The 13,526-nt window shown below is 38.1% G+C and overlaps 1 protein-coding gene across 1 annotated transcript; it reads left to right on the top strand.

Moving 5' to 3' along the window:
- The first annotated feature begins 4,176 nt into the window (after positions 1 to 4,176).
- LOC143710250 (uncharacterized) lies at positions 4,177 to 13,263 on the top strand. Its single transcript, XM_077201245.1, has 8 exons — positions 4,177 to 4,233; positions 6,460 to 6,748; positions 8,601 to 8,981; positions 9,070 to 9,141; positions 10,580 to 10,993; positions 11,750 to 12,148; positions 12,240 to 12,302; positions 12,401 to 13,263. Exons 2-6 carry the CDS (start codon positions 6,604 to 6,606, stop codon positions 11,887 to 11,889), a joined length of 1,152 nt encoding a protein of 383 aa, XP_077057360.1. The 5' UTR covers positions 4,177 to 4,233; positions 6,460 to 6,603; the 3' UTR covers positions 11,890 to 12,148; positions 12,240 to 12,302; positions 12,401 to 13,263.
- The last annotated feature ends 263 nt before the right edge of the window (positions 13,264 to 13,526 follow it).

Genomic DNA, 13,526 nt, shown 5'->3' with positions numbered 1-13,526 from the left:
CTGATTGTCCTTGTATTAAGTGTGTGTGTGTGTGTGTGTGTGTGGTGGGGGTGGTCAGTCCTGGTAAACCCATAGTTATGACATTTTTTGGTCCCCTTGAGGAAAACATCTAATACATCATACAGATTAATGTTTTTTTGAAAATGTAAAATTCTGTGATGGATAGGTTTAGGGTTAAATATTGGTTTAGACGGTAAATATTGGTTTAGGGGATATAATATACAGTTTGTACAAAAAAATTATTATGACAAGTCGAGTCACATTTATTTATATAGCGCTTTCACAATACAGATTGTTTCAAAGCAGCTTTACAGAGATTATGTCTTTGAAATGTCCTCATAAATAATGGAAACCCGTTTTGTGTGCGTGCGTGTGTGCGTACACATTTGACATGTGGGCCCTATCTTGCACCCAGCGCAAATGACTTTGTACACTGATGCATGTATCATTCCTATTTTGCACCTGCACAAGCAGACTTTCCCCTCCACAGACACACGTCGGTTAACTAAGAAATACACTTGCGCTCCCCGATATTTTAACGATCTGAAACGCAAGTGTAAAAGCGCAAAGCGCAAGTAACTTTGTGGGCGGATCCCGGCGCTGTTGCTATTTTCCCGGCGGGATAAATGCCTCTTGCGCCTGGCGCAAATCTAAAAGGGGTTGGTCTGAAGTAGCTTCATTATTCATAGGTGTGGTTTGGGTGTAATGGGAAACAAACCAATAAGAGCTTTATATCACATTCCCTTTAATGGTGCGTTCACACCGGACGCGAATAGCGCGTCAGGCGCGAGTGATTTCAATGTTAAGTCAATGCAAAGCCCGCTTTACGCGCGTAAAAAATTCCTGCGGCGCGAATGAGGCGTAGAGCGCGGCGCGGTAGACGCGAATTCGCCTCATTCGCGTGTCAAGTTCGCGTGAATGGTGCGAATTAAGCGGCTGGCGCGTTAAGCGCGTTAAGCGCGTTACGCGCGAATGATTTAGTTAGTGCTATTTGTGCATTCACGCGTTTGACGCGAATTCGCGTCTGCCGCCCGAGTTGAAAAATCTGAACTTCTGCGTCAATTCGCGCCGCGTTAACCAATCCGGAGCCTAGCTGCATGCTGCTGTCATGTGGTGAAGTATCTGGAGGCTTCAATAAATTATTTTGTAATATGACTGGTTCTAATGCACAACAAAGCAAATATTTTATGACATAAAACTTGATTTCAATATATGAGACATATTCATTTTGTATTGAATGCTATGTATTCCATATCTAGATATATTAAATATTATTAATGTAAAGACAACCAACATACTGCATAAGTTCGTGTCTGGACAGTGTTGTTCGAGAGAGAGAGAAAAATCACAGGACAGATTAATGACTTTTGGAGGCTGGCTCCATTTATCATCAAAACAAAAATAAATGACAGATTAGGTGGATGAGGGCGAGGGTGCTCCTCGCTCCGATGCGGGACAACAGGTCATCAAGCTGGGCGCGGGACAGGCGGAAGTACCGCTGAAAGCCGCCGTCATCCAGGCGCAGCTCCTGGAGCGAGCCAATGGTGAAACTCGCCACACTGGGTTCGCCTTCGAAGGGTCTGATGGACACAAATAGGGCGACGATTACCCCTACGCCGCCGTTCTGCTCTCCAGAGCAAATACAGAGGGGTGACTCTCCGATGAATGCTCGATCAACATAAAAAAGATGGCCGCCAACGGGTTCCGATTCTGACGCACGAGACACGCGTAAATTTCGCTTCAAACTTTTGTTTTTACGCGCGTCAGTTTCACTCTTGACACGCGAATTAACACAAAGTGGTCAAGCGTCAAACTAGACTCGGTAGACGCGAATTTGACGCGCTATTCGTGTCCGGTGTGAACGCACAGTAAGAGCATGATGAACGAGGTGCGCTTGTTCCATGGCGCAATACTATTATAACGGCGCATTTACCAGGCGCGCTTCAGAATCGGTTCTCAGCCGAGGAGATCGATGTTCTCGCCAGGGCCGTAAAAGAAAGAGAAGTGACATTGGGGAGGGGACAAACCCACCCAAATTAGCTTTGAATAAAGTATAAATTATAGCATATATTATTAGCATATAATAATTTGGGTAAATGTGTAAGCTTTATGCCTATTTTCCCCATCGTCATGGACACAACAATGATTTCCCTCGTGTTTTAATATTTTTCCTTATAATAATGTATCATTTGCAAAAAGTTAAATGCATCTGTGTAGATGAGGGAATAATCTACAGTGTATGCGCGTTGTTCACACTCTGTATTATGGCCAAGCATGTGCGCTTAAAATAGCATCTGAATGTACGCGCAACGCGGCACTGACTTTAGACTAGTTTTTTTCTGGTCAGTGGCGCAATTGTTTTATAGAACAGCAAAATAGCATGAGGGAAATTTTGCGCCGGAACACGCCTCCTCTTTGCGCTGAACCGCCCCGGGGAGCGCAAGTGTATTTCTTAGTTAACCGACGTGTGTCTGTGGAGGGAAGAGTCCGCTTTGCGCGGGTGCAAAATAGGAATGATACATGCGTCAGTGTACAAAGTCATTTGCGCCGGGTGCAAGATAGGGCCCAGAGTGTTGACAACGCGCATACACTGTAGATGATTCTCTCATCTACACAGATGCATTTAACTTTTTGCAAATGATACATTATTATAAGGAAAAATATTAAAACACGAGGGAAATCATTGTTGTGTCCATGACGATGGGGAAAATAGGCATAAAGCTTACACATTTACCCAAATTATTATATGCTAATAATATATGCTATAATTTATATTTAATTCAAAGCTAATTTGGGTGGGTTTGTCCCCTCCCCAATGTCACTTCTCTTTCTTTCTACGGCCCTGACGAGAACATCGATCTCCTCGGCTGAGAACCGATTCTGAAGCGCGCCTGGTAAATGCGCCGTTATAATAGTATTGCGCCATGGAACAAGCGCACCTCGTTCATCATGTTCTTAAAGGGAATGTGATATAAAGCTCTTATTGGTTTGTTTCACGTTACGCCCAAACCACACCTATGAATAATGAAGCTACTTCAGACCAACCCCTTTTAGATTTTTGCAAGAGGCATTTATCCCGCCGGGAAAATAGCTACAGCACCGTGATCCGCCCACAAAGTTACTTGCGCTTTGCGCTTTGAAACTTGCGTTTCAGATCGTTAAAATAGGGCCCACAGTCTTTAAGCATATGGGATCTTCATGTTTGCATCTTGTTTTAAAGTTTAGATTGATGTCAATAAACAATATTTACACAGACATTTTAAACATCACAAGCTGTTTTGCAGCATTTTTTTTCTGCAGCAGTCATACTTTTCGCCACAGATTTCTTGTATATTTGTACTTTTACCGAAAAATATTATGTAAGAAACCATCAAATTGATTAATTCATCATGGAGCATAAACAAGTCATCATTTTGCACACTTATTTAGTAAAGGGACACTGTAACTTTTGTAACTCTAGTCTAGCGGGTACAAAACAAACATACACTTTGCTGAATAAAATCGTTTTGCGGATGAATATGGTTATCCTACTGCTGCAACCATAATCCCTTCACAATACATAATGCTTTACAGTGAACTCAGATAGCTATGGCAATTGATCTTTTCAATATAATCCCATACTCACATGTTGAGTAATAAAAACACCATCTCCGCGTCGCTTTTACAACATTTCAAATCCCTCAGTTCTTGCCATCTCCGAAAAGCCGAGCTAATGTTGATTCTTGTTTTATGACCAGATCTGTCGCTTTTTCTTTTTGCCAGCAGACTCTCCTCTGAGTTGTGATCAACCTATGGCAATCCCACACCATACATATCTCTATTAATGGATATGACGAGACACCCCTCATTTCTAAAATCTAAACACTTATAATGGCTTACCATAGTGAATCTGGGTAAGTTCAATGTAAATGTAAGGCAGCAAAAGGCAGCTTGCCATACAAAATGTCAACGGCAAAAAAACAAACAAAAAAACTTGTTTCTATGAGGGAAAACAGAACTGAACAAACAATACATGGTATTTTGACTTTAACAAGTCAATTGAAGGCACATCATAACAGACATACCATAGATCTCCTCACGCGACAGTATGTAATGAAAAACTGGTTTAGCTGTGAAATAACTAGGTCTGCCTATCATTTTAGTATTATAGGAATCAGAAACTTGCAGTTCAGCTTCATTGTATTCTGTTTGAACTGTCGAAGAGACAACTTCTTCTGCCACATTTCAGCTCAGGTAAAGTTCATCTCATCTGACTCTGCTCTTATAATTTTAAAATTATAAAAGTGAAGTAGCAATTTATAAATGTACACTGCCAATAATGCTAATACTAAAGGATGGTATTCTTTCTGTGTTAAATGTGCGATAAAGTCATTGAGAGATTGTGTTCTAAATTGAACAAAACTAAACAGTTTGGTAGAATGATAGTCTAGTTGTATTTGTTCAGCAAAATAGCCTAACCAATACTAGTAGTTTTATCACCACTGAAACGTTTGCTCCTTTAGTAAGATTAAATGTGTATATGTGCTGTATGCAATAGAGCACTCTGTTATGTAATGGATGTTTAATTTATGATAAAGACATTTCAAATAAGGTCTTGACAATTTGCATGTTGTGATTGACAGGTGGTAGGTGACAGATATACATTGTCCTTCCAAACATTCATTTAGAACTAAGAACATAGCATGTTTAACCTTAAAGAGTGTTATATTATCAATAATATGTTTTTACAGACAAGTTTGGTGTCTGCCAGAGCCATATAGAGAGAGAGTTGCGACAACGGAAGTTCTAAATGTTTGGTTGTCACGTGATTCGCGTAGACCTCAGATAGTTTCAGGAAGTGCTTCGGCGCCAATTCAAATCGATGGAGTTAGAGAGCAGAACTGTGATTTTTGGTAGTTTGTAGTCAATAAATGCGTTGGTTTGCAATATGTATATAATACATTGACATTTGGATGTAGTATGTGTATGTAGTTACAGCAATATTGTTTTTAAAAGATAAAAATCGGCTAATATTTAATGTTTATTGTGGTCAACCAGCGTTGCCTGCCTTTGTTAACATATTTTCTGGCTAACTTTACCTTGGTTACAGACCGTTTTGCAGTTGTTTTGAAGTATTTTTGTGTTCTTAAACTTGTATGTTATTTAAGGGTTATCATGTAATGTTCACTATGGTTTCACAAGGACAGGAGACTTGCAGGAAACATGTGATTGTCTTAAAAAGCCATTGCAAACAAGTAAAATGTACAATTGCATTCATCTTAATGTTTACAATGCTTACTTATTACTATATAAATGAATACATAATATATTTAATTTTAAAACAAAACATGATTATACACACACACACATACATTATTTCCTAAGTGTCCAAGTACATTATTTTCTTAACATAATTTGTTAAATTCATGACATGCATCACTTTAATCTATAAAACCTATTTAGTTTAAATTAATTTTTAGTACATTTAGATAATACATATTTAATGTTTTGTTATCTTAAACCCCCCAAAATGTCAGGTTGTGCAACTGTCCGCACAAATGAACAGACTAAAATACTCATTTAAATGGTGTTTTAAGAATAAAAAAATAAAAATGAAATTCTATGGCATCATTTTACTCTTTCATATAAACAAATGTTATACATTTCAGTAGATTTATAGCTGTTGAGATAATTGAAAACCTTTTTTTCTAGCAATTTGCATGTCAGGGTGGCACAACTGCAAACATGGCTCTCTTATTATGGTAATTGCAGTGTGCATGAATGCATTGTCCAGAGGAGCCTTAATGGTCCTTGTAGATCTCTATCAAATACTGGTAAAAACTGCTTTCAAGTATGGGTAGGTTGGTACACTTTCAGGTGAATTTAAACACTTAGAAATGTTCACAACTGAAACTTGTTTAAATACATTGTTCATGACACAAAAATATACATTACTTTTGAAAAGATTTAAAAAAAAACATTTATTTGTTTATTTGTCAATGACCTATATATATTTATATATAGACTTTGCACTGATTTAGCACAATGGGATTTATAAATGTCTAATAAACTGCACGCCAAGCATGTTATCTGCCCTTTCCTCTTTGTTGTTCTTGTAGCCTACTGTCCGACACAGAGAGCAGAAAATATGCTCGAGTCAGGAGCAATTTGAATAGAACTAAACATTTTGTGCTAATCATACTTTGTGAAAAAGTGCAGATACACCTAACACCAACACTGGGAAGTTTAATGTTTATTAAAAAAAAAGGAGCAAGTAAAGTCTTGCAAAATCCAAGGAGCTGAGACTGAAGGTGAAGGGTACAGCGTCAGTGCAGGAGTCTTCAGGATCCACTGAATCCCCTTTGTGCTTCTTGTGTTGAAAGAGATAAAGGAAACAAAAACGGGATAAATTATATAGTAGTATATTTGTGCCTCTCAATTAACTGTCATCTTTTGTCTCTTTTGAAACTATTCTCTTAGAAACCACGACTTTGGGCACTGATCCATGCTTTGAATATACAGTGCTGGATAACTCATGGAGAGACATACGTAGTGATCAAGACAACCCCGCCGATGACGATGACTCTCTTGTTGAATGGAATGGCTGGTATCGGCTGTATTTAAATGGAGAAAATGCCCAGATGTCTAACTGAGTGGTGTGTGAGTGACAGAAGATGTGGTAGTGGTAATGGACTTTATCTCAATGGTTCTCATCCACAACTTGAAGATGGGGTGGTGACCCGTGAAGTCTTGGGATATCATCCAGGGGGTCAGTGTGATGAATTCCGATCCACCCCCATTCAAATGAAAGCCTGTGCAGGAGATTATTATGTCTATAAACTTGTCAGACCTGATGAGTCAGTCTACAGCCCTTCATACTGCGCAGATGCGGCATTACACGTTCACATTATGCTCTGTTAAAGACTTTTCCAACCCAGGGTCATTAGAAAAAGGCGCCTCTCTATCTACATTTTTACACTCAACAATCCAAAAACATTCAGTACCTATGCAATTTAATTCCATGCAGGTTCCAGCTGAAACAAACAGTAGAAGCAGTGAAACTTTTATTCCATTTCAAACAACAGATTATGGATTAAATACTTAATTTCGCGTGGTTCCTTGAACTTCAAAAAACTTTTACCATAGTGCATTATTTGTACACTAATAGCTACATTATGACATTTGCATCACATAGTCAGCTCCAAATGTATGGCTTTTGTTACAAAGTGATCTTGTTCGGTAGCTCAATTGGAACAGGGTTACATTTGTGATGCAGAGCGTTTGGGTCCGAGTCCCTTGAAACACAAGTCAAAATAAAAGAGCTCAAAGACTTGAACCACAAAGCACAAATTACATGGTTGCTTCACCAAATGCGTTTTTATCTCGTTTGCTATTGTAACACTATCGATTAGGTTTAGGGAAGTGTTTTGCAGGGGCACTATAACGGGATGGATGGTTAGGATGAACCCATCCCCCACCACCAACCGACCGACCAATGATTGTGACAGGGGCTGTGGCTACCCAGCAAGCAATAGCTGTCATTTCAGTCTCGGTTAACTATAAGCCTAATTTAGTCCGTCCCTATATATGAGTAACCCACTTCTAGCCAAAATAACCTTGAATTTGGTTACATGTCGTTTCTGCCAAAACAACTTGAGAGATGTATGACATTCCATCGAGTAAGTAAAGTCAACAGTTATTACAAGCTGTTTGGTTTCATTTCTTTGACATGTTATCTAATTGATGACTAGTGTATTCTTGGGCTATGGTTTAGACGTCTATTAAATTTTCACTGATAGCCCACATTTTGCTTTGTTTTAGACTAGACGTCAAGGCTGTGTTTAGATGGCTATTAGACGTCTTTTAAATGCAAATTTGCTTGCTGGGATATAGTCTGGGGGGCCCAGAAACCATAGCGGCGCTCTTGTGGTTTTGTATGTTATTTTCAAACACAACAAGGCATATCCTTTTAGCATCACTCACTGGACATTTAATTTACAAACAACAGGGATATGTACAACCAACGTAATAAAATGTTGCTAGTATCACGTTCATCGATTTCGGACAAAACTGAATGCACCTTTACTGCCACTTACTGGATATTTGACTTTGACAGTGTCACAAAATGCGGAAAAACCAAGGTAATATAATTTTGCAGAAATGTCACCAAGGGAATGTTTTTCCAAATGAGCCTGGGCTGGACTTTTGTGTATATGACATATTTAGTCTCTCTGTATCGAAGGTTTATATTAGTTTCTATTATATCATTTTAACATTATTATGAAATTTGCCTATTTTTAGACAGTTAGACTTGACACGCTAAAAGTAGTAACGCTACATCATTGTGCATTTAATATAGGTTTATAATAATTACACAGTTAGTCCGAAATACTTAACATTCGCATCACTTTAGCATGCAGTATTTCAATGTAAAACCCATGTTTCGTGTTCAACAAGCACATCAAATCCAATTTAATCATGCTAAAATGCGTTGTAATAGCGCTGCACCATGCATCATCATTTCTTATGTGCATCCGGTAATAAAACAATGCACATGTATTTGTCACCGTGCTCGGCTCAGTTTTGATGAAGAATTACGATTTTTTTTTCATCCTTAACAGTTGCTTTCGACAGCATCAGCAGTGATCCTTGTTCCAACTATGAATCTCTGGATCGACCTTGGAGAGCCACTAATGAAAGTGGATTATACATTTGTGATGACTTTTTCTCCTGGAAAGGCTGGTACCGACTTTTCTACAATGGAATGGACATCCGAATGCCAGAGAGCTGTGTTAGTCCATACAGCTGTAATACAGTCCTCAGTCTGTGGCTCAATGGTCCTCAGCCTCAGATAGAAGATGGAGTGGTGACCAGGGAGGTTTGTGGGGTTGAGTCAAGCTGCTGTGATCACATTTCTTTACCCATCAGGGTCAAAGCCTGTCCCGGAAATTACTATGTGTATGAATTTGTAAAACAATCTGGGTGTGCAAGTTACTGTACAGGTATACTGTTTTACCCCAATTTATCTTAAATAATCTTTGAATTATTTCTTTATTCTTTAAATCATGTCTTCAAATTTCTTCCTTCCAGATGTCAGCACTATATCACCGACAGCTTCCATTACAACTCCAGCTCCAGTTTCCACATTCGACAAGACTTTGTGTAGGTTGACAGGCAGTCAAATTAACTTTCAAGGGGCTATCTGTAAAAAAAAATCCACGTATTAATCGCTTTTGTATTGACAGTGTGTGAACAGCTAGTAACAAAACTTTTAAAAAACAATACCTCCCCCGACTAGGTTGTGTATGAAAACCTGTAGACTGATTTTTATGGAAAAGGACCTCCAAAGGATGTGACGGTTACTCATGCTCCAGAGAACTTCTCTTCCGCTCAATGACATGAAATGACTGCTCATATAATATTTCATGCCAAAAGAGCTATTCTGTAACTGTCAACGTGTCATACAAAGAAAAGGGATTAATTCAAACTATAGTCTCACATAGCCAGATCTTTAGTCTGTAGTCTCAAATATAGTTTATAATCAATATATCATAACAGTGTAATTTTAATTTCCTCATGTTGACATGATACCGGTGAATTGCAGAGCTGATGCAAACATATCAATAATATGATTAGATGCTTTCTTAACTGCCGCTTTCTCCACACTGTGATTTTTGGTATGTTTATTTTGTTATGAAGTAGAAACCGTGCAGCACATGTTTACACCGTCGCTCTCAGCAGCATGGACGGTGTCTGGATGTTAAATGCATAGGTAGCCTATTTCCATTTTTTACTTATAAGAGGAGAACAAAAAAGATCTTCGACGTGAGTAAATACAGTCCTTGAATCAAGTTCAGTCTCTTGTACGTTACTTTTGCACGAGTGCGAGCACGATGAATAAGTTGCTGGCAGCAGTTTCATTATCAGCAACTGGTGTCGCTAATAACAAGGTTTCTCAATTCTACATATGTCCTCTTTAAAGGGTAAGTAAACACTAAAACAACTTTTTTTAGTTAATGATCTGTTAGAATGGAGCTTCATAAATGCTGTTCATTGATTCCAGTAAATTTTTTGACATTTGGGTTTAAAGTTATTAAGTGTTCTACAATATATGGTATAAAAACGTCTGAGTGCTGCCCTCTTCAGGTTGAACGGTGGCTACTGCAGTGGTATTTTCCTATTGTATGTTTGCGGTGGTTCGGGACGCAGCGGTTGTTGGTGACGTAGGCAGGTTCCATACAAAGAGATGCATCTCAGGTGCACGCCCCCCTCCGCTGGGCTCTGCCCACTTTTCCAGCATTTTTCAAATATTGTCAGTGGGTGGAGTAAGGCTCTGACCAGGGGTTTAGTTACCCTTTAAGTCCCAATTGTGTAGATATAAAATAATTGGGTATCATTACACTTTTAGCATCATTAGAATGCTCAAATAGTTACAAGTGTTTTATACATGTAACAGTCATGTGGAATAAGAATGGGCTTGGTATCTTGAATCTGGAATATTTGGAATATTGGAATATGTATGGATTAAGTCTGGCTTTGACTGCTCCAGAACGTCAAACCCATCAATGATTTTGTCATTGTTTCTTTTGTTTGATCTCAGTAACTGCAACCAACACAGATGATGATGACCCATGCTATGACTACACCATTCTTGATGAACAAAATAGAAGCCCAGATGATTTCTTTGCTGTTAATAATCATATATATGGATATGATGACACTCGTATTGAATGGCATGGCTGGTATCGTCTCTTCATTAATGGATCGAGTGCTCAGATGCCTGAGTGGTGTTTCAGTTATATGTCATGTGGAGGTTTTAGTTCTCTGTGGCTTGGTGGCTCTCATCCTCGGCTGGAATATGGAGTTGTTAGTCGTGACGTCTACAGCTCTTATTACGAATTTTGCAGTTATTACAGATCTGACCCAATCCAAGTCAAAGCCTGTCCTGGAAATTATTATGTCTACAAACTTGCAAGATTAAATCGAATGATCCCAGCCCCCGCATATTGTGCAGGTACAGTCATTCTCTTATGTCTTTTACTTAATAACAAATTAAATCGTGAGCTTTGCTAAAGACTGCATTTCCAGAGCTGCTTAAGATAAATGCATTTTCCATGGAAAGGTGGTAATTCAATAAAATTTTAGCAACCTCTTTATTGTTCCTAAAATAGTTGTTTACACCACTCCCAGATCACAATATGGATCTTCGGGAACTTGCCAATTTAAAAAGGCTATTATAGTTTATTATAAAAATTATAAATTATATTAAAAAAATCATGAAAAACCCAACAATTCATGAAACTAAATATAAAATATCCTAAAAAATATTTGATCAATAATTATTGTTGTTTTTGAAGTGTACAACTTTACATTTAAAATTATGGAGCCACTAAAGTGACATAAAGCACACAAGTAAAATTCCGATTATGCACAATAAACATTAGTGTATATTAAAACTTGTCAAAGCTTACACCAAACAAATACTGTGCTCGCATATTATTGTGTTCGGTTTATTTATATGATCTAGTTTTCTTATGCACATGCAGTTGTTTTTCATAGGCATGTACAATTTCTTTTGTACACATGAAAGTGGTGTTTAATAAAAACAATAAAAAACATCACTGCTAGAGAAAATACAAATATTATGTGTTCTGGTTTTTAACTTAAAACCTCATAGTTATTGATATTGTTTATAGACTTTGTGGCAATTAGGAAATCGGTGTGAGTAGAAATCAAATAATTAAGTTTTGTCTCTAATTTTCCTTAACAGTTGTTGTCTCCAGTCTACCGAATGTTGACCCCTGCTACAGTTATAACAGTCTGGATGAGCCTTGGAGAGCAGATAAAACTTCGACTGGTGATCTCTCCAATTCCAGATGTGATAGTGATGTCAACTGGAATGGCTGGTAGAGGCTGTTCTACAATGGTCAGAGTGCCCAAATGCCAGAGTCATGTGTTGATTATGGCATGTGTGGCACTTTTAGCCCACTGTGGCTCAATGGCCCTCACCCACAGTTAGAAGATGGAGTGGTCACCCGGAAAGTCTGTGGTTCCACAGGGAACGACTGCTGTAGTTACACCTTTCATCCCATACAAGTCAAAGCTTGTCCAGGAAATTATTATGTGTATGAGTTTCTCAGGCCAATATACTGTGCAGCTTACTGTGCAGGTAAACACATTGTGTTCTTTTTAATGTATATATAATTTATTTATAATTCTGAAAATTATTACCATTAATGTATAAATACTTACCATTTCAGAAGTCCCAAATCCGACAACAATGCACACAACGACATTGGCAATACCAGTCACAGAAACCAGTGGTAAAGTATTTTCATTAGAGATTAAAGTTTGTCATGCCACTTACGCAGGTTGACTCGAAGTTTATATTCTTTAAATGTATTCTTTTATGTTTTTAAAGGTGCTCTAAGCGATGTTGGGTGACGTCACTTCTTGTTGACGTTCGAAGTATTGTCAAACAAAACGGAGGCTAGCTAGACCCTCCCTCCTCCTCATCCGTGCACTAACCCCCCAAACCCCACCCCCAAATCCTTTTTGTCAGTTATTGGCTGGAACAGTTTGTTATGTTTCGTGGTGCGGGTAAGCCCAGTTTGTTTTTGTTGCCGTTTGTGGAGCCTGGGGTGTCTACAGAGACCGCGTGTTTTTACAGTGTGTTCAGCGGACAGGCAGCTAGTGGATAGTGAGGAGATGTGTGCTGTATGTGACAAAAAAAAATTTGGCCTTAAAAACGTGTGACATCGCTTAGAGCACCTTTAAGCAAAGTCATTTCAGTTCATTATCTGGTTTTACAGGAAGATTTATGATTTATGACAGACATGGGTGGTGCAAGAATCACATTTTTCCAATGCCCAAAGGGCATTTCTTGCTTTCAGTAAAGCACCAACAGAATGTGCTCAGTCCACCAACTGCTGTTGAATACATTTCTGTTACGAGGCTTTTGTTCATTCTATGAACAGAATGTTCATTCTATGAACAAAAGAGAAAGCTGGGTTAAGTGTCTTTCTTAAGGCCTTAGTAGACTTCAAGCTATCATTCAGACATTTTGCCTGTGGATCTGGTAAACAAACAAACAAACAAACAAACAAACAAACAAACAAACAAACAAACAAACGGCAAGACAACTGCACATACATGAACTAAAATGAAATTATAATGACCAGTCCATCAGTAACCATTATACAATATGTCTTTCTAAATAGCAGATGTATGGGATATCTTGGGAATTCTGTCATGTTGCATGAAATAAATATTTTAAAAAATCAATCACTGATCATTTCAACTCTATAATGACGTTTATGTCAAAATTAAATCTGAGATTATTCTATTAATTTAATATGACTCGAAATTTTTATGACAAATGTATTTTGTGACATTCATTTACTTTGTTTAAGCTTAGTTATTTCTCTGCCATCCATCTCAAAGAAATCCAAATATCATTATCAAAATCACAAAACAATTTTGGAATGTGATTTTGAAACAGTGTCCCTATATGTTTGCGGAAACACTGAACTTAATGCTTTTTACAC

This window comes from Siphateles boraxobius, unplaced genomic scaffold, assembly GCF_051911475.1.
Source record: "Siphateles boraxobius isolate OS27281-9 unplaced genomic scaffold, OSU_SipBor_1 46, whole genome shotgun sequence".
Classification (NCBI taxonomy): Eukaryota; Metazoa; Chordata; class Actinopteri; order Cypriniformes; family Leuciscidae; genus Siphateles; species Siphateles boraxobius.
Note: the sequence above shows the minus strand (reverse complement) of the source record. Positions and strands in the feature narration are given on the sequence as shown.